Here is a 20043-nt window from a genome sequence, read left to right on the forward strand (position 1 = left end):
CTGACCCCAGTCCCGCCCCTGATCTGGACCTTACAAACTCATCCCTACCCAAGCAGTCCTCTCCTATTGTTTCACTTCCCTCTCAACCACCGACTAGATTGTAACAACACTATGGAATCTGCTAGCTCTATACAAATAAATGTAATGTAATCAGTAACTTCCCTGTTAAGGGCATTTTACCATTACAGAAATAAGTGAATCAAAACCTGTAGTAAGTCTTCAAAACAGGGGGTGTAACATGCTTACTGTAGTTCCAACATACTGGTGATCACAGAACTTTAGGAGTTATACAGAGCATTTTAAAGCTTTTAAAAAATATTATTGTACAGTGTTTGGCCATGTATAAGTTATTATGTAAAGTATTATGTAAAGTGTTGTCAAGCTCAAATTTTCTTAATTATAAACTGTGATAAAGCAGTTATAGCTTTAAAAGGTATGTTACCATAGCAGCAGAAAAACACACAAGCTTCCATGTTGTTTCATCGACTAGTCCCTGTTAGTAGGGACCAAAGCACTTTACCTACCAATGTCTACAATCGAACTATACCGTATTTCCCCATGTATAAGACGCACCCTTTTTCGAAACATTTGGGGTCTTATACAGTGGTTGTAGATTTTTTTAAATTACATTTACATTTACCGCTTTTCTTCTTTGCACCATTGCTGTATTTGCCACAAGGCAGACAAGGCAACTGCCTTGGGCGGCACATTTCAGGGGGGGCGGGAAAAAACGCCCCCCACAGCAGTTACGACTTCCCAGTCCCTCCCTGCAGTCACACTGACAATTGGCCCCGTCCCTTTCCTTATAGCGTCCACACTGCTCAGCAACTCATCTAAAAGTAAGTATAAAATTAATATTTGGGCTGCTGAAAGTTAGGGGAGGTGGGGGTTAATTTAGGGGCAGTTATGGTTAATGGGGTGTTTAGGGTTAATTTAGGGGCAGTTATGGTTGATGGGGTGTTTAGGGTTAATTTAGGGGCAGTTAATGGATGGGAGTGATGAGGATGACGAGTATGAATTTTATGAAGAATAAAACTTGAGTTAAATAACTTTATGTAATACATTTTTTTTCAAATTTCGGGCCCCAAAATTAAGGTGCGTCTTATACATGGGGAAATACGGTATATTTTTTGGTAAAGGTAAAAAAAAAAATCTGTGAGCTCCATGATGCTCTAATAAGGAGACATTATGACGCTAATGAGTATTTAGACAGATTTGCTACTAACAATGGTTACTAGAAACTACATGGTATGTACCTTTTGCAGGGAGTGTATCCTACGTGACAGTGAAGGAGGGCTGGGTGCCTTCAGACAGCCCACAACCACAGCTGCCTTGATACTGCTAAAGTGTTCTCTGTTTCTTGGAGTTTCAATTCTTTCCTGCATGTTGCTGTGGCTAGGGGATTCTGGTTGGTTTCCTTCTGATGTCAGTTTATTGTTTCCTACTTTAGAAATTTCCCAAGCAGTAGACTCTATGTTTTGATGAGCTGATGCCTCTGCAAAGTCTGGACAAGGCTTGTAAGGAACCTGAGTGCAACACTCCAAGTCAATTACAGAGCGAATGTGACTATCAGCTTCAAGGGTGCTGGAGAGAAGATCAGGGCTAGAGCCAGACATACATCGTTGAGCATGATTGCTCAGGGGACTGCGAAGTGCAGCTGCTGGTCCAAAGTAGCGGAGACTGTTTGCACAGTTTGCAATGTTCTGGCCATGCACATTTAGACTTTGATGGCGTGACACCAAAGGCTGAGAAGGTTCATGGTTTGGGTTGCTTGGCATAAACAGAGAAGGAGGTGAATGGTGATGATGAGTAGAAGGCAGGGGAGGAGAATTAGATTCCTGCTGTTTCAGAATAGCCAAAAAGTCAGTATGGCTGCCCTTGCTGTTGGCCCTCCGATGACGTGGCTTGCTGCGATAACGGTTCTTCCCCCCTGTTGATGATATCTTTGGACTTCCAGAAACCGGAGATGCACTTCCTTCGATGCTGGCAATGACATCTGACTTAAGAAGGTCTGGCCTGCAGAAAAAAACAGCCAGTTATGCAACAAAAAGACTTCCTACCTGACTGTAGACCTGCCAACCAAATGGAGTGCATAGAGGAATTTATTTGTCATCAAACCAGCCTAAAAGTGCTATAATATGACAAATTTGGGTAACTAAGTAACGCAGTATGTAACTGCATTGTTTTCAAACAGAAGCTCATTAATGGCTTTTTAACCCCTTAAGGACAATACTGTTTCTTACTCGTAGTATATTGTGAGACAATGGCTCTTTTAACATTTTTCAGTGTTGCTGCTTAGCTTTTCTTCTTTCTCATTTCGTGCTCCCACACATAGTATATATTGTTATTTTGAGGACAAACATTGCTTTCTTTAGATATCATATCATATCATATAATCTAATTTACTATGAAACAAATTATAAAATATGGTGATTTTTTGTTAAAAAATTACTTTTTCTCACTTTAAAAAAAAAATACTTTTACTCATCTGCAAAAACGAATGAAAAAACCCGCTAAATAGATTCTACTATTTGTCCTGAGTTTAGAAATACCCAACGTTTTTATGTTTTTTTTGCTTTTTTCTGCACGTTATGGGGCAATAAGTACCAGTAGCCATTTTTCCCCAAAGCTGGTCATTCTGCCCCATGTGCTATTTCGGGTATCTTTGAAGCCGACCAATTAAATTTACCCCATCAAATCATACATTTCATACAACTAGACACCCTATGGGCATTTATAATGCCAATATTTTAACTCTTTCCACTTTTTTTTTTTGTTTGAATTTGTTTTTTACTAATAACCCTAATTTGTGAGCTGGGCTCCATTGACCTTGCATGGTTGGGCTTTGTCGTTAAGGGGTTAAAGCTAAAGTAACGGCAAAAGTAAACATGGCATCAGTTTTTCACCTGTTTTTCACCTGTTGAAACAGTTTGAGATGCAGTAAAGCTTGGAGGTACTTCCAACAAATAAAATTACCTGAGAATAAGAGAACTGATGCAGAAGAAAAGGCTTTTGCAGCTTGGCTATTAAAGCTAGATAATGGGGAACTTTTTAGCGATACAAGTCTTTGAGAAGGCACTATTGAAATCCCAGAGAAATTCATTTGTAATGGATATTTGGCACCTTCTTTACACCTGAAGATGCACCGCTGTACTTAGACTGTGCAATATTCTGCCAAAAAACGCTGATTCACTAAGGATAAACAAAGATTTACTTAAGGCGACACTGTTGTTTACAGTAACATGAATACCATCTTGACTGATGATGAGCAGGAAAAAGCTAATTGTCTGGAGAATTTTTTTAACTATACTGACACCTTCAGGCATGCCACTTAAATCAGGGCTTGACAAATTTGTTGTGAATCTAGGCACCAGGTAAAAAGTTAGGAGCCAGGGTTTTTTTAAACTAACAGTTGGTCAGGAGTGATCTGATCATCATCACCCCACTTACTAAACTCACAGCGTTTGACCTGGAAGCACCCTGGACTTTCAGGTCAGTGCTGTTTTTTTGTTTTTAATTTTTTTTTTTTAACTCTTTCGATGCTGATGTTCCATTGGAGCACAGCATTGACTGATATTTAGTCCCCACAAGCTTGTGGGGACAAATGTTAACCCCTGCAATGCCACGAATGTGTCATACACAATTGTGGCATTGAAGGGGTTAACGCTGCACTGTCGCTCTCAGGGAGCGATCAGGCAGGAGGGGGGTGTTGGGGCTGGTCTCCACACTCATGTGGAGACCGAAGAACCCTCTCCCCTGTCCCTGAAGCTGCCTCTGGCAGCTGGGACTCAATTGCTGGTCTATAGACCAGCCATTGCAGGGGGGAGTCTTTGATGACTGCTGTAGGCTTCCATGCCTACAGGAATCATCAAAGGGCTTGTGGGGGCTCGTTTTTGCTGTTGCTGGTCTGCCTGGGCTTCCAGGCAGACCACCAGCAGCAGAGCCCCATACAAAACGGGAATTAACCCCTAAATGCCGCGATCGCGGCATTGAAGGGGTTAACGCTGCACTGACGCTCTCATGGAGCGATCAGGCAGCTGGGGGGGTGTTGGGTCAGGTCCCCACACTTGGGGACCCAATCAACACTCAACCCCCTTTCCTGAAGCTGCCTGTGGCAGCTGAAAACACGATTGCTGGTTTTGCAGCAACCGCATTTTCAGCCTACAGGATCACTCCGTGGGAGTGATCTCAGGCTCGGGCTCTGAGTGGCTGTGCTGTCTGCCCAGACCCCTGGGCAGACAGCAGCAGCAGCGCCCCCGTGTGGTGACTCAGCCTCTTACATCCATAATTTTTTCTGGATGTAAGAGGCTGACAAAACCTAGGCGCCAGGACAAAATTCTCTGTCGCCATGGCGACCTGGCGCCTGGGATTTGTCAAGCCCTGGCTTAAATTATGTTTGAAAGTTGGTGAAATTTCATATATGTGGAGGTTCAAACTGGCAGCACCAAAGAAAATAGTGTTTATTTATTTATTATCGATTTGGCACCCTCAGAGAGCGATTTTCCTGTCACTTTGAAACAAAAGCACTTTCCAGTAAAGTTTAGTTTTACAATGTGCTTAAACAAAAGTCAAGGTCAGACTTTCGGTAAGTTTGGAATATATTTGTCCCAACCCACATTTAGTTATGGACAATTGTATGTGAGTTTTACTGAGAGTTACAGCTGAAAAGGGAGTCACTGTGAAAAACTCAGGGTTGCTTAATACACTCAAGTAAAATAGTTTATACCACAGATGTTGTTTACAAAGAGTAAACTCTGCTGTGCAGTGGGCTTTAGCATCTAATAATTAACTATAGGAGTATGGTAGGTTAACAATCTATGATGTGCCCTATCAATGAGTAAATGTTACTTACCTCTTAGTTTGAGATGCTGTTTTGGAAGAAGCACCTTTCTTTTTTATAAGTTTCTCAACAGCATTAGGGTGGACAATCGTTCGAACAGGATGGCGCTTGTACGTCCCGGGATATTTCTTCTCTACTGCCTGTTCACGCCTAGCACAGAACACGTCAAGTCAGCCATCAATTCGCACTGAACATACCACTGCATACACTGCATTTTCCCCCAAAAGTTTGTTGTTCTTTCCGCCTATACAGTGAATGCCAGTGTCTCTCATTTATCTATTATTAGAAGCACATACAGGCAACGAAAACAACTGCAAGTCATTATAGTTCAAATAAATACAAATTTTCTCCTTCTACGGTTACATTTATTTAAAATTATGCTTTCCTCAGGAACACGTGCAGTAAAAGGAGTATGACTGTTTATCAGAAAATGCGCAGCTGTGTACACATACCTGATGAGCTCCTTCTCACGTACTTCTAGCTGCAGCATGATAGCGCTTAGTTCCATATACAGGTTGTTGGCTCTCTCAAGCTTACGTTCATAATGCTCACGGATATCCAGTGCATGCCTGACAAATACATTTCACTGCATTATTTAATTTCCTTCCTTTAGGGTAATCTTTTGTTTGTTTTTTCCTAGTTTGCATTTTCAGTGCCTAGCTTAATTTGTTCGCTTTATATTAATAAATATATAGGTCAACAAAATACACCTAAACCTGCAAGTCACTGGAATACAGGAATGGAAAATGTTAGTATTGTAAGTATTTTGGACTGTTGGAATTTTTGAATTCTATTAATCTGTGAATATTGTAATTTTCTTATGGTAACTGGTACTTCACCGTTAACCATTTGTACTTGAAAATGCAATTCACTACTAAGACTTAAGTTCTGGAAACCAAGGAAGTCAAGGTCACTTCACTCATTCCACTTACTAGACGTCAGGTCAGCGTTTAAATTAAAAAAAAAATACATGACCAGTAAACACATGCATATGCATAGTGCCACACTATTCCAGGAAATGTGATATAAGAAGAAGTAATAGGTGCAGCGAGAGGAACACACCTTAGTTCTTCTCTGCGTCTGCGGATCAGCTCTTCATCTAGACGGTGAATGCAGGTCCCTTCACTTTTGATCTTTTCAAAATGCTTTTTTACTTCTTCCCTCCACTCAGCCTGAACATGGGACAATGGGATATGTAAGGAAGTATTAGTAGTAACTACTTTACAGGGCAAATTGTAAATTTTACCAAAACCATGGAATAAAACGGAGAGCCTCAATTAAACAACCACATGCATAGGTGCATAGGTTGCTCTAAAACCTACAGCTTTCCTTATCTACAACAAACAACGGTTTGGCTGCTTACTTTTTTTGTGTACCCCTGTCAAGTGTCAATAAAAAGCAGTTTGCTGCAAAATCAGTGTTTCTGGGCCTCATTTCCCTAGAAGGCTTAAGATTCTGAAAACTGATATTTTTAATAGACAATATCCATACAAGTAATTATTTTCTATGAGGCATTTAGACATCGATGGCAACCCAAGGTGTTTAAAGAGTACCATTAAATCTTGTATATGGTAAGTATTTATGCATATTACATAATTACATGTTATAAGAAATCCTAATAAATTATGTCAGGCCAGGCTATTTATAATACTAACTCGCCCTAAAATAGGGTAAATTGAGTTGTACACATATTTCACAATAAGGATTAAGGATTTATTATTTTGTTCTTCAGACATTAAAAGAAAACCTTTTTTGTTTAGTAGCTCCTGTATATATATATATATATATATATATATATATATAATATTCACTAATTCCTGCTAATTATTTACAAAGATTTATTTAAACATGAAGAGAGATTAGACTTTTGACTCCTGCGGCTCTTTATAGCATAGCCAGAGTCAAAGAATTTTAAAATTGTTGAAGCATAAGAGAACGGTAAATGGATAGACCATTTTGATCTGAATGAAGCAGAAAGCAGAGGGGAACATGAAAGCACTAAATTAATAATGCTTGAGAGGCGTAGGAGGAAGGTCAGAGTTTGCACACATCTTAGGTATGTACATAGTTGTGCTTGTGTCAGATTGTGCCCCATACAGTGCTGAAGCAATCTAATAGTAGGGACTGACTTTACTTGTTGTAGATTGTCCTACCTGTGATTTAAAATATGTCTCTTGAGGTGCGCCCAGAACATCAGATGACGCAATGTCAAGGTGCATCAGAATCTGTCTGAATGATGGTCGGTTGCGAGGTTTACTGTGCCTGTGGGATGAAATCAGGACACAAAATATATACTGTGATACAAGCCACAGCTTCTGCAAAAGACAATGCACATCTGTTTTCCGAATATCACCAAATAATCTGTATGCTGAAGGCAACCTTATTTTGCATTGGTTGTTTTTCTAAGCACTAAGATAAACAACATTATTTTTTTTGAAACATTGGTATAATTATACTCACGTGCGTGTGGTAAAGGGAGGGGCAAATAATAGAAGTTGCATAGACCGGTCTCCTAAAACCTTGTACTGAGATCTAATAGTAATTATTTATTAAGGTATCAGTGCAGACAATTACACTACACACAATGATAAATATCTAAAGAATCCATTTATTTTACTTTTATTTTGCATTCTTCTCATCCACCCTGTTCAGAATCCTGTTCAGAAGGTTCAATGCAAAAGAAACGCTGCTGAAATGAAACTCCAACAGACTATATTGCTGCCATAGAAGAGATAAAAATGGTTCTTACCATGTCTGCTTCATGAGGATTTTGAATCCATCAGGGCAAGTTGAGGGAACGGGAAGGTGAAGGCTATTGCTGCCAACACCCCAAATAATGGCAGATGAGTCTACATCCTTGTAAGGGATCTCTCCAGTAAGCAGCTCCCACAGCAAAACCCCAAAAGACCTGCAGTAAATTACTATGTGTTTAAGCATTGGTATTGCAACAGTACAGCTCAAAGGCTTCTATCTCTGTCCCTAAATTGTATTAACACGAGAATATTGTAAAATGCCTGAACACCACAACCATTTACCTTTATTTTAAACAATAAGATGTACAGCCCAATTTATTTCCACCAATACATATATTTCATTACTCCAGTTTATTGTCCAGATTAGTTTTAAGTTTTTTACTATAATAACATGGTAACCCCTTGAGGCCGAGGACACATGGGGGTATGTTTGAATTTGGGAGGGGGGCACTGATGGATTCCTAGGGATACTTGACTAACAGTCTCAAAGTCACAAAACCAACTCAAAAGCAACAGCATGGAAAATGGAGCACTCACCAGATGTCTACCTTCTCAGACACAGGTTCATTGCGGATAACTTCAGGAGCCATCCAGGCCACGGTACCAGCAAAGGACATCTTGGTGCTCTTGTCACTAAGCTCCTTTGACGTACCAAAGTCAGAAATTTTCACTGTATCTGTGTGGGTGACCAGGACGCTTGAGGGGAGTGTGATAAATAATTTGTCAGTGTTTATTTATTGCTCATCACTAATAAAACCACAGAACTACTGGAAAGGAGGGGGGGCATAACTGTGCCGTTCACAGTTAAATTGTGTTCAACATAATGTAAATAAGAGCAAGCAGTTTTGTGCAAGCTTTAGGCTCAATTTAGATACATCTATTACATGTTGACATGTAATAGATCGATAGTTAGTATTCTAGCAGTTACATCTGTGGTTCTATGGAATGTCTCACAGAAAAAATTATAAATGTTTCCCAAGGCAAAGTAAATACTGTTCAAAATGTAACTATAACAATAATACATATTTTTCACATTTATATACACATAAAACTATTAAGTAACGTGTTTTTTCTTAACCACCTTTCTTAATGGTTTACTTTTTCTCATAAAAAAACAATGTGTTTTAAAAAACAAATCCTTACTTGTCCCAAAAAATTAAATTTGTGTGGGTAAACTAAATGAGATGGCAGTACAATTGAAGACAGACATTTTTTCCTTTAAATGGGTGTGTTTCCCGTTGCCGTCAGCGGGCCGCCCACTGTTGTCAGTGTACAGTCCTGGCCGCGTCCCGCAAAGGGAAGGCTCCGGGCAGCCAGAGCCGAGAAGTTCCCAGGTATGCTAATGTAGCTTATAATTTTCATTTGTATTTTGTTGCTTTTTCACTCTTACTCACGCTCTCTTATTAACTATTACAATCTCTCATACTATCACTCACGCCACTCTAACTCACATTCTCTCACTCGCACTATTTATTGCTCAATCACACTTTTACTCACTGTTCCCCAAAGAAGGCTTAATAAAATGCAGTCTTTGGGTTTGGATGTAAAAATAGTTGAATGGGTAAAGCAATAGTGACAGGAGGCAGAAGGCTGTTAATGGTGTATATTCAGAGGAAATACTTAGTGGGGTACCATACTTTTTAATATTTTAGTAGTAATTTAACAGAAAGTCTACAAAAGGTTTGCAATAGGGTAGACATTCCAGATGGAACAACTCAAATTGGTTTAAGTAAATTAGAAGAATGGTTGATAGTGAGGCAGCTGTAGTTAAATGTTGATAAGTGTAAAAATAATACTGCCAGTGACAACAGAAGAGATTGACTTTTAGATGTAATTCTTACTGATAAATTAAAGGTAAACAGGAAAAGCAATGAAGCACCTGCAAATAGCAAGCAGAATGCTGAGTTGCATAGGGAGAGGCATTAGTAGCAGGAAGAGGAAGGTGGTTCTGCCAATTTACAGATCTCTGGTCAGGCCTTACGTAGAGTATTGCGTACAGATATTGACATATTGAAGAGAGAGTTCAGAGAAGAGCTACAAAAATGGTAAGTGGTCTGAAGGGCAGAAGTTATCAGGGAAGATTAAAGGATCTTAATATGTATGTAAATTTGGAGGAAAGTTAAAAACAGGGAGGATGCAACAGAAAAATTTACATACATTTAACAAAGTAGAGGAAGCAAGTTTATTTGAAAGAATGAGCAATTTTAGAAAAAGTCTAAAATCTAGACTAAAGGGTTGATTACCAGCTGTGCTGGTAAAATAACAGTAAGTTGGCAACCCTATTCATGTTGGACTCTTGTATTGCTGTTCAATATTTTGAGCTTATAATTAAGATGCAGGATTGTGTATTTTTGTGTATTTGGCTTTGGGATTGATGAGAGTTGTCCCAAAGTCCAAGCATCTTATTATTAGAATACATTTAAAGGGATATACAGAGCTGGTGGTATGTTATACAGTATATAATACTTTGCTATCACCACTTTATTTTTAAGCCCCTCAGGACGAAGTCATTTTTAAAATTACTGCCATGTCCTTGTTCAACTGCAATTTCCCCTCATTCTCATTTCTCATTTAGTGTACAAACACAAAATATATATACATGGGGCTTTAGTTTAAACAATTTTCAGCTATAAAATCCAGCATTTAGTATATGATTAATGATTATTATTAATTAACAACTCAAGACAGGGCCTACTGTTGTGTTAAAAATATATGCGCCAATACATCTTCTTCCATAAAAACATCAAACTTCTTTGGACTGCTTATCATTTGGATCAACTCCTTCCTTTGGAAGCAAATTGATAGTGTGAAGTTATTCACAGTGTGTCATCAGATTTGCAGGGCTAGATAAGGAGGCTGGTTTCACTATTCTCAATAAAGGACGTTTCACATTGATGGAACTCACTTTGGCGATTTGAGGTCCCGATGGATGATCTTGTGCAAGTGGAGGTAGTTCATGCCACTAGCAATGCCAGTTGACCAGTCCACTAGCAGTTTGGGGGTAACTTTTCGCCCAGCCCGAAGCACCTCATATAGTTGACCATGAGCACAGTATTCCATGATAAGGCAATAACAGGGGGCCTGTGTACAAACGCCTCTGTAAAATTGAAATAATATATATAAATCAGAAGAATAAAATTAGATTAAAAAAATCTTAAACTGTAAATTGAAAGGAGTGGCATGATCAAGGAGCACAACAGACTCGGTCAAACCCAGTTATCTACAGCTGCATTTATTATTGTAGGCATTATGAATAATGGATTAATTACATTTTTGGTTCACTGCAATTTTAGTGTACTATTTGTCACATATTCTACACCCATATTTCTTTCTACAATATTGTCCTCAAGAGATTAAAAAAATACATCTTGACTTCAGAGCAATCACATTTGCGAAGGATCAACATTACCCATGCTTAAGTTAAATAATTAATGAATGCCTGGGATTGCTATCAATGTATTCAACACTTTTCACTTCAATATACTTCGGAATTTGGACAGCCCATCTTCATAACTGAGATCTTCTAGTGTTGTTTGCTCAGGATAACAACTTGCTTGGTTTTGCAGCAACAGTCTGAAATTCTGCACTACTGGACAGTCTATTAATGTCAAATACTCCCAGATCTTCAAGGCAATTTTTGTCATATAAATTGGAAGATTTTTTTGTCTTTACTTTGACATTTTTTTAAAAGTTAAACTAGACCCGCCATTCTACTACCAATGCTCCCGTTTTGTCTATATCCCTCTGCAACAAGATGACCTTACATTACATTTTAATTAATGTTCTTAGGTAAGTACAAATCACAGAAACAAAACACAATAATATAAAAAGAAACCTGATCGTGGGAATGCTGTGTCTGGACATGCATGTTTTATAATGCAAAAATAGTTTTGAAAGCCCATCACACATCAAATATGACATTGCAGTCTTGTTCATAATAAAGCAGTCTTGTTTAAGTATAACAATGTCAAAAATAGTCAACTTTTCTTATTTTCATAAAATTTTAGCCACTTCAGTATTATACACGTACTAGCCATAACATTAAGACCACTGACAGATGAAGTGAATAACACTGATATCATGGCACCTGTCAGCGAGTGGGATATATTAGGCAGCAAGTGAACATTTGAAAAATCTGAGCGACTTTGACAAGGGCCAAATTGTAATGACTAGAAGACTGCAGCTCTTGTGAGGTGCAGTGGTCAGTACCTATCAAAAGTGGTCCACGGAAGGAAAAGGCGATAACCGGTGACAGGGTCATGGGCACCCAATGCTCATTGATGCACGTGGAGGGCGAAGGCCAACAGACGAGCTACTGTAGCTCAAATTGCTGAAAAAATTAATGCTGGTTCTGATAGAAAGGTGTCAGAACACACAGTGCATCTCAGTTTGTTGTGTATAGTGCTGCGTGGCTATATCAGGGTGCCCATGCTAACCGATGTCTTCTGCCAAAAGCGCCTACAATGGGCACGTGAGCATAAGAACTGGACCAGGGTGCAATGGAAGAAGGTGGCCTGATCTGATGAGTCACATTTTCTTTTACATCACATGGATGGCCGGGAGCGCGTGCGTTGCTTTCCTGGAGAACATTTAGGGCTAGCATGCACGATGAGAAGAAGGCAAGCCGGTGAAGGCAGTGTGATACTTTCTGCAATGTTCTGCTGGGAAACCTTGGGTCCTGCCATTCATGTGGATGTTGCTTTGGCGTGTACCACTTACCTAAGCATTGTTGCAGACCATATACACCCTTTCTTGGACACGGTATTCTCTGATATAACAATGAGTTTGAGGGCTTGTCCTCTAAATTCCCCAGATCTCAATCCATTTGCGGGATGTGCTGACAAATAAGTCTGATCCATGGAGGCCCTACCTACAGGACTTGCTGCATGTTACCACCATGGAACCACTGGGAAGTTGCAGGTTATCCTCTGTTGTATAATGTCATATTTATATATTCCAAAAATGTCCTGGATAACTATATATGAGCAATTCCTATGAACCAGATACATGTTCCAAAATATGCCTGCAAATCCTTGTTTTACCCATTTTCTTTTTTAAGATACTGATATTTTATGCTTTGCTAAATAAATAAATAAATCTTACACACAATACTTCTTACAGAGCTTACATCAAAAGAGTCACATTTTTTCTTCATCTGCTAGATTTTACTGTGCAGATGAAGGATTCCTAAAATAAAATATGACAACCTGTAATTTGTGTTTTAACCTGTCCCTTTCCCAGAGTTAAATACAGTTTACTATGGGCTGTGTTTTGGTTCAGCCCCTAGAAAAAATATAACCCTTTTAATCACACATAGGATTTTTTGGAATTCAGAGCTATCTTTCCTGGCAAAAAGTTGTTCCTCTTTAAAGCATTGCCAGATATATGGACTAAAGAGCATGGAAATCTATGAAAACTGAGACAGATTGTAGCTCTGTTTAGTGAAGATGGTTTTATGGAGCAGATACTGCAGCACAATCATCCACACTGTGTCTCAAAAAACACAAATTACTAAACTTGTCAACCGCTCTAACCTTAAATGAACCAGGATGCATCATTTGCTGTTTACAGTACAAGATAAACAAACCAGATACAACTAAAAGACAAAAGATATATAAATGTAGGGATTCAGGTGGTTGTGTTTATTGTACTTATTTCTGTAGGTCACATTTTATGCACTGCTTGTTGTGTCTTGTTTATCCATGCAGAATACGATGGCATTATATAAAACAATAAATAATAATATGTTTATTTCAAGTACCATGCTGAGTTGTGTTGTGACCATCTATATTTGAATGTAAAGTAACAGTGCTGTAAAAACTAAAAGACAACATATGAATTCAGCTACATTAAGCAGCCAAAGCCTTGCTAATGCATGGAATGTGTGTACAGACATCTGTGTACATTTGTGTGTGCATGCCCCCCAACTGTCCCAATTTAGGTGGCACAGCCCCGCCTATCCCTTCCTCTGTCCCGCTTTGCAGGGGCAGAAGAAGGATGAGGCCAGGGCCGGACTTTCCTAGTGGGGCTGCAGGTCCGAGGGCCGGGCGGCCGGCAGAACAACATTCAAAACAGCCGTTGAGCGGCTGCGAGCGGAAAGCCTCTTCTGGCCGCCGGCACCTAATGAAATTAAAGGGGCGGGTGTGCGCGGGCCGCACCACCCAATGGCCGTGCTATTGGGTGGCGCAGCGCGTGCACGCCAGCCCCTTTAATTTCATGAACGCCGTCCTACACCTGCTCCCCCCACCAGTGACCAGACACCAGGGAGTCAGTGGTAAGTCGGGGGCGTTATATGGGGAGCATAAGGCTTTTTCTGGAGGCAGAGTGCCCCATGATATGCCTTTTAACCCCCTTTATGACACTCTGCCTCCAGAAATACCTTTTAACCCCCTATATGCCACTCTGCCTCTAGAAATGCCTTTAACCCCCTATATGCCACCAGAAATGCCTTTAACCCCCAATATGCCTATCTCCCATGATATGCCTTTTAACCCCCTATATGCCATTGAGTGGCATTTAGGGGTATAAGGCATTTCTGGATGCAGTGTGGCATATAGGGGGGTATAAGGCATTTCTGGAGACAGAGTGGCATATAGGGGGTTAAAAGGCATATCATGGGGCAGAGTGGCATATAGGAGGGTATTAGGCAAATCAGGGAGGCAGAGTGGTATATAGGGGGGGTATAAGGCATTTCTGGGGGCAGAGTGGCAAGCCTGGGGGCAGATGTGCATAACTGGGGGGGCAGGTTGGCAAATAAAAGGAAATAAAAAACAAAAAATTCTCAATCATAGCTTTTATTAAATATGAAAAAAGAAGTTTACATGAATTAATAAAGAAATAAAAGTTTCTTACAAGAATATTGTGAAGAATAATGTGATCACGGTTTTGTTCCACTGAATAAAATGGAACTTTCTTATCTAAAAATGTTTGCAGTAGCAAATGTTTTGATTCCAAAATCTAAGGGCAGTGTACTTGTATATGTGTGTGTGTGTAAGGGCAGTGTACATGTATGTGTGTTTGTGTGTAAGGGCAGTGTACGTGTCTATATTTTTCTTTAAGTGCAGTGTACGTGTATTTATGTGCGTGTAAGGGGAGTGTACGTGTATATGTGTGTGTCTGCAGCTTTACTGTTGCTGCACTTCCCATGACGCTCAGCCAGCATCATGGAAGTAGTATGTCTGGCTGAGCCTTATAGGAATTTTTAAAAACGCATGCCGACCTGGATCCCCCCCCCCAATTACCGGTACTTCTGAGTCCGCGGTGCTTAGTCCGGGCAGCGTGTAGAACTCTACGCTATTCGCGTACACAACTTCCGCTGCAGCCGGGAAGAGGTGCGGTTAGTAGCGGGGGATGTCTGCGTCCATCGCGCAGACCTTCCCCGGCTGTCAGAAATCAGAGTTCTCCGTGATCTCTGACAGCCGGGGAAGGTCTGCACGATGGACCCAGACAACCCCCATTGCTAGCCGCACCTCCTCCCGGCTGCAGTGGAAGTTGTCTACGCGAATCGCAATGGAGCTCTACACGCTGCCCGGACTACGCACCAGGGACTCAGAAGCTCAGGTAAGTTTGGAGGAGGGAGGGGGAGTGTTAAATGGGGGGCATAAGGCATTTCTGGAGGCAGAGTGCTCTGTGGAATGCCTTTTAACCCTCTATACGCCACTCTAACTCCTGAAATGCCTTATACCTCCCTATATGCCCCATAATATGCCTTTTACCCCCCTAAATTCCAGCGTGCCATTTAGGGGTATGAGGCAATTCTGGATGCAGAGTGGCACATAGGGGGTCAAAAGGCATATAATGGGGCACAGTGGCATTTAGAGGGTTAAAAGGCATATCATGGGGCACAGTGGCATATAGGGGGTATAAGGCATTTCTGGGGCAGAGTGGCAAGCCAGGGGGCAGATGTGCATAACTGGGGGGGCAGGTTAAAAAAAGGAAATAAAAACAAAATATTTTTCTCAATCATAGCTTTATTAAAAAGAAATTTTTCACATAGTTTACATAAATTAACATTTACTGGTAAAACTTTTTTCCTATAGGGTCGTCTTATATTCAGGCTCTTTCTTTTTTTTTCCATAAATTAATATTCAGATTTTGGGGGGTAGTCTTATAATCAGGGTCATCTTATAATCGAGCAAATATGGTATTATTAAACAGTAATCTACATCCACCAAACTTGCCAGAATTGAGTAGGCATACGTAAATACGATTACCAATGATTTCCTTTCGCCTCTATATCCATTTTAGCCATGGATCAAATGTCCGCTGTAATACAGCCTTTAAACAAAACTCGGGATCCAGATGACCACTCATGGACAGCTGTTTCTTACAGACACACAAAATTTCCCAAAAGCATATGTTTAAGTATCTGTCAGGCCCCATCCAGGCTGTGGAGCTGCATGTCTTTTGTTTCCCCGTCTTGCTGTGTTCCATTTCTGGATTTCCGTATGTTCTGTCCTGAACCTCTGATTTCTTGATTCCAGTCTTGCTCTTTGCTTCAGCTCCTGTTTCCTTTATAAGGTGTGCGCCACCCATGTGTTCTGTTTGTCTCAGTCTGCAGTGTAAAGGTATGTCTCATTGCTATGTGTTTAGATTTCTTGTTTGGTTTGTTTAGTACCTCTGTAAGCAGGGTTTAGAGTTAGGACCCACCGTTTATTGGTGTAGTGATGGGCTAAGCATACTATGGCCATAAGATGTGACAGAATCTCCAATAGTTATCATACAGTCCTAGGTTGGTCCTGTGGTTTCTGTGTATTCTTGTCATGTGTTGCCTGGTCAGTCTTGTCAGCTCTGTGCTTTGTTGTCCTGTATCCCCGGTAGAAGGCTGTCCTGTCTTGATTCCCCAGTAGAGGGGTGTCCTGTCTTGAATCCCCGGTAGAGGGGTGTCCTGTCTTGAATCCCCGGTAGAGGGGTGTCCTGTCTTGAATCCCCGGTAGAGGGGTGTCCTGTCTTGAATCCCCGGTAGAGGGGTGTCCTGTTCATGTCGGATCTTGAGTATTCCTTGTCTTGTTCCCTGTTGTGCCCTGTATTATGTATATCTTGTCTGGTTATGTTTCTTGCTTGGCCCCTTGCTCTGTCCCCCATGCTTGCTATGTTTCTGCTGTACACTCTGCTTAGCTTCCCTACTCCCAGCCTGCAGCATCCTGCACATGATTCCAGTGGTATGTTTCATGCCTGCTCCAGGGTGCCTGCAGGATATGTCCAAGTTCTGGTTACCATCAACTGCTATGTCAGTATGTGGCTGCACAACCCTAGATGCCCACTCGGGAGAGTGCAGTCACTCTGCATTAGGCCCTGTCCTACTCTGCTACTGCGCAATAACTCCTGCACTTTATCCTTGGGCGCTCTGGGTCATTACAGTTGTCTGTATGGACCCAGTTCTTGACAGTATCAAATGTAATATCACACTTTTAAAGATGCTCTTCATTTGCTACAGTACAGTAGAAATGCAGTACAGTGCACAAAAAAATAGTATGGAAGACTCGAACAACAGACCAGTTAAGACTTCGTCATCTTAATAGCATATTATGTCTTTTTGCAGATTATACAAAGGTCTGCAACATGGTAGACATTCCCGATAGAACAACTCAAATGGCAAATAATGTAAGTAAATTGCAGCTGCAGTTTGTATTAATAAGTGTAAAATAATGCATTTGTGATGTAAAGATCCAAAAAAGAATATAGCATTGGTGGTACTGTCAGTGACAATGGAAGAGGGGGAGTTAAAAGTAATTATTTCTAAAGATGATGGTAAGCGGACAATGCAACAAAGTGTCTGAAAATGCAAGCAGGATGCTAGGCTGCATAGTGAGAGGCATTAGTAGCAGGAAAAGCGAGGTGATTATGCCACTTTAAAGATCTCAGGTCAGGCCTCACCTAGAGTTTTGTGTACAGTTCTGCCCCTTATTGGAAATTGATAATGATGTACCTGTCAAACTGTATACATGCTCAGTTACTTTGCTGATCGTTGCTGGATAGGCCAGTAAAGATTTTTTTCTCCACTAGTATCAGGGGCGTAACTAGAAGCCTCAGGGCCCGGTGCGAGAATCTGTTTAAGGGCCCCCCCACCCCAACCCAATCTACCCCCTTCTCAGGCTATCTACCCCCTCTCCCCCCTTCTCAGACTATCTACCCCCTCTCCCTACCCCCTTCTCACTATCTACACTCTCCCTACCCCCTTCTCACTATCTACCCTCTCCCTACCCCCTTCTCACTATCTACCCTCTCCCTACCCTCTCCTTGCCCCCCTTCTCACTATCTACCCTCTCCCTACCCCCCTTCTCACTATCTACCCTCTCCCTACCCCCCACTTCTCACTATCTACCATCTCCCTACCGCCCCATTGTAGGTCACTTACCGTGCAGTCCAGTGGTGGGGGCGCGAGGCTTCACTGCTGAGCGCCAGCATATGACAGAAAAGACGGCTCGGCACCCTTGGGCCCACCTGACTGGCAGAACTCCAGGGCCTGGTCGCAGTCGCGACCCCGGTAGTTCCGCCACTGACTAGTACTGATTGTACTGTCCTCCCAAGCAAATGATGCTTGGCTGCACCTCATCTATCTACTTAATGGTAGAGAGGGTAAACAGATTTAAAAGGAGCACAGGCAGGGATTATGACCCCCAACACATCAATAGGCAAGTATTAATTATTTTAATAGTGTTTATTAGGATGGACAGTGTCTGGACAGGTTTAAGCAGGTATACATGGGCCCTATACCCTGAAAATTTATTTTATTATATCCTGCCCCACCAGGGGTCCATGGAGATGTGAGATGAAATGTGAACATAGGAACTAAGTGTGATTTTTTTTTCTGCAAGTGCAAGTTGGCTTTAATGAATTTGGGAATTGGACTGCAAAATTCAGCTATAATATATATAATAGCAATAACAATAGCTGAAACATAACAAGCCCTTAAGTAATAGTTAGTTTTGAGAGGTTTCATGAAAATGATGCATTATGCTATCTATTTTAGATGTATAATACACAGTTATTCGCTAGGCATCCTACCATAAGGAAAGAATCCAAAGAGACTGCACTGTGTTTAAATTTTTCTATGGTTCTTGATAGTACAGATCAGCACTTAACTCATTATCTGTGCTTTGCCTGCCTGCATCACAATAAAGCCGATGAAGAGAAATGGAGGTCTAGCTGTCAAGTGGGAGGAGCTAATAATAATTTCCAGTTACTACTTTAGTGTAAACAGACAGTTATGTGTTCCCATAAAAATACCTACAATAAGGTTTAATTCAGCACGTGCAAAACCACTAATATCAATTACTGTTCTATAATTATTTTCAAAGGGTCACCAAAGATTTAGAATCAGAATATTCAGAATTAAAATATTGCAATTTTCGTGAAATAACATTTACTGTAAAACTGTGATAATGGAGAAATAGTACGTACCTGAACGCAATGATGTTGGGATGTTTTAACTTCCGCAGATGCTTAATGTCTGTTTCCTTTTGCTCCCTAACTTTCTTGATGGCAACCTCTTCTCCTCTGAACTTGCCCAAAAAAACCGCGCCCTGGGCTCCACTCCCAAGCCACTGCAGCTCTGAAATCTCTTCAAAAGGAACCTCCCAGGTGTCTGAAGAAGAACAAAGAAATGGGGTTAAGTAAGAGGAACAATGATAATTGGAACAGAACAAGGATAATTGGAACAGAGTTTTCTAATATGTAGTAGAATTGTGCATAGGGTAAGCAGAGGTGAGCCTAGAGTTAGTGGAGTCTGGGTGCAGTACTACTTAAGTGTCCCACTCTCGTAACTAAAACACATGGACATACTAGCACTCACTCTAACACCATACACTCACCACCATTCGCACTATTAACCCTAGAATCAACCATGACAATGCAACACTATTCACTGACACGCACACTCGTACTCACTTACACACATACTCATGCTAAAAACATACACTAATACACAAACACTCAACACTGACACACACTCATACTAACACATATACTCTAATACCATACACACCATATGCTCACACACCCTAACACTCCATCTTCTATGACAGGGTTGTCCAACATGCGGCTCGCCGGACCTTGAGGTGCGGCCCGTGTAAGATCTGCAAGGGCCCTGCTGCTTACCTGTGAGTTGCTCGCACACACAGAGAGAAGTGTCTTTTGTACCGCACAGGGGAAGCGGAACCCAGCAGAGTCACTGCCTCCTCAGTGCACTATAAGAGAAGTTGCACAGAATGAGAACACACATAGTTCTCTCCCTGTCCTTCCCTTCTTCACTCTCTTATAAATGCACTGCTGAACTTTTAATTTTTAATAATAGATTTTGGTAGATAATCGTTAGATCCGGTTAGATCAACTGTTTTTTTTGTTGGCTCTATCACACAGGAGGCGGTATTCACAATCCTATTTTGTATGCAGGAGGAGGGGAATACGTAAGGGTTGCCCCCCGAAACTGAAATTTGGAATGTATGTGCT

The 20043-nt window shown here is 41.0% G+C and overlaps 1 protein-coding gene across 1 annotated transcript in view; it reads right to left on the bottom strand.

Moving 5' to 3' along the window:
* The window catches only part of MAP3K13 (mitogen-activated protein kinase kinase kinase 13), a 54605-nt gene that overhangs the window by 3076 nt on the left and 31486 nt on the right, over positions 1-20043 (bottom strand). The window contains exons 3-11 of the mRNA XM_053471758.1: positions 18997-19180; positions 10499-10690; positions 8131-8289; positions 7590-7748; positions 6994-7102; positions 5903-6012; positions 5293-5409; positions 4853-4990; positions 1257-2016 (exon numbers count right to left, since the gene is read on the bottom strand). Of these exons, the coding sequence (XP_053327733.1) occupies positions 1257-2016; positions 4853-4990; positions 5293-5409; positions 5903-6012; positions 6994-7102; positions 7590-7748; positions 8131-8289; positions 10499-10690; positions 18997-19180 (1928 nt within the window). The remainder of the gene's footprint in view (positions 1-1256; positions 2017-4852; positions 4991-5292; positions 5410-5902; positions 6013-6993; positions 7103-7589; positions 7749-8130; positions 8290-10498; positions 10691-18996; positions 19181-20043) is intronic.

Source organism: Spea bombifrons, chromosome 7, assembly GCF_027358695.1.
Source record: "Spea bombifrons isolate aSpeBom1 chromosome 7, aSpeBom1.2.pri, whole genome shotgun sequence".
Lineage (NCBI taxonomy): Eukaryota > Metazoa > Chordata > Amphibia > Anura > Pelobatidae > Spea > Spea bombifrons.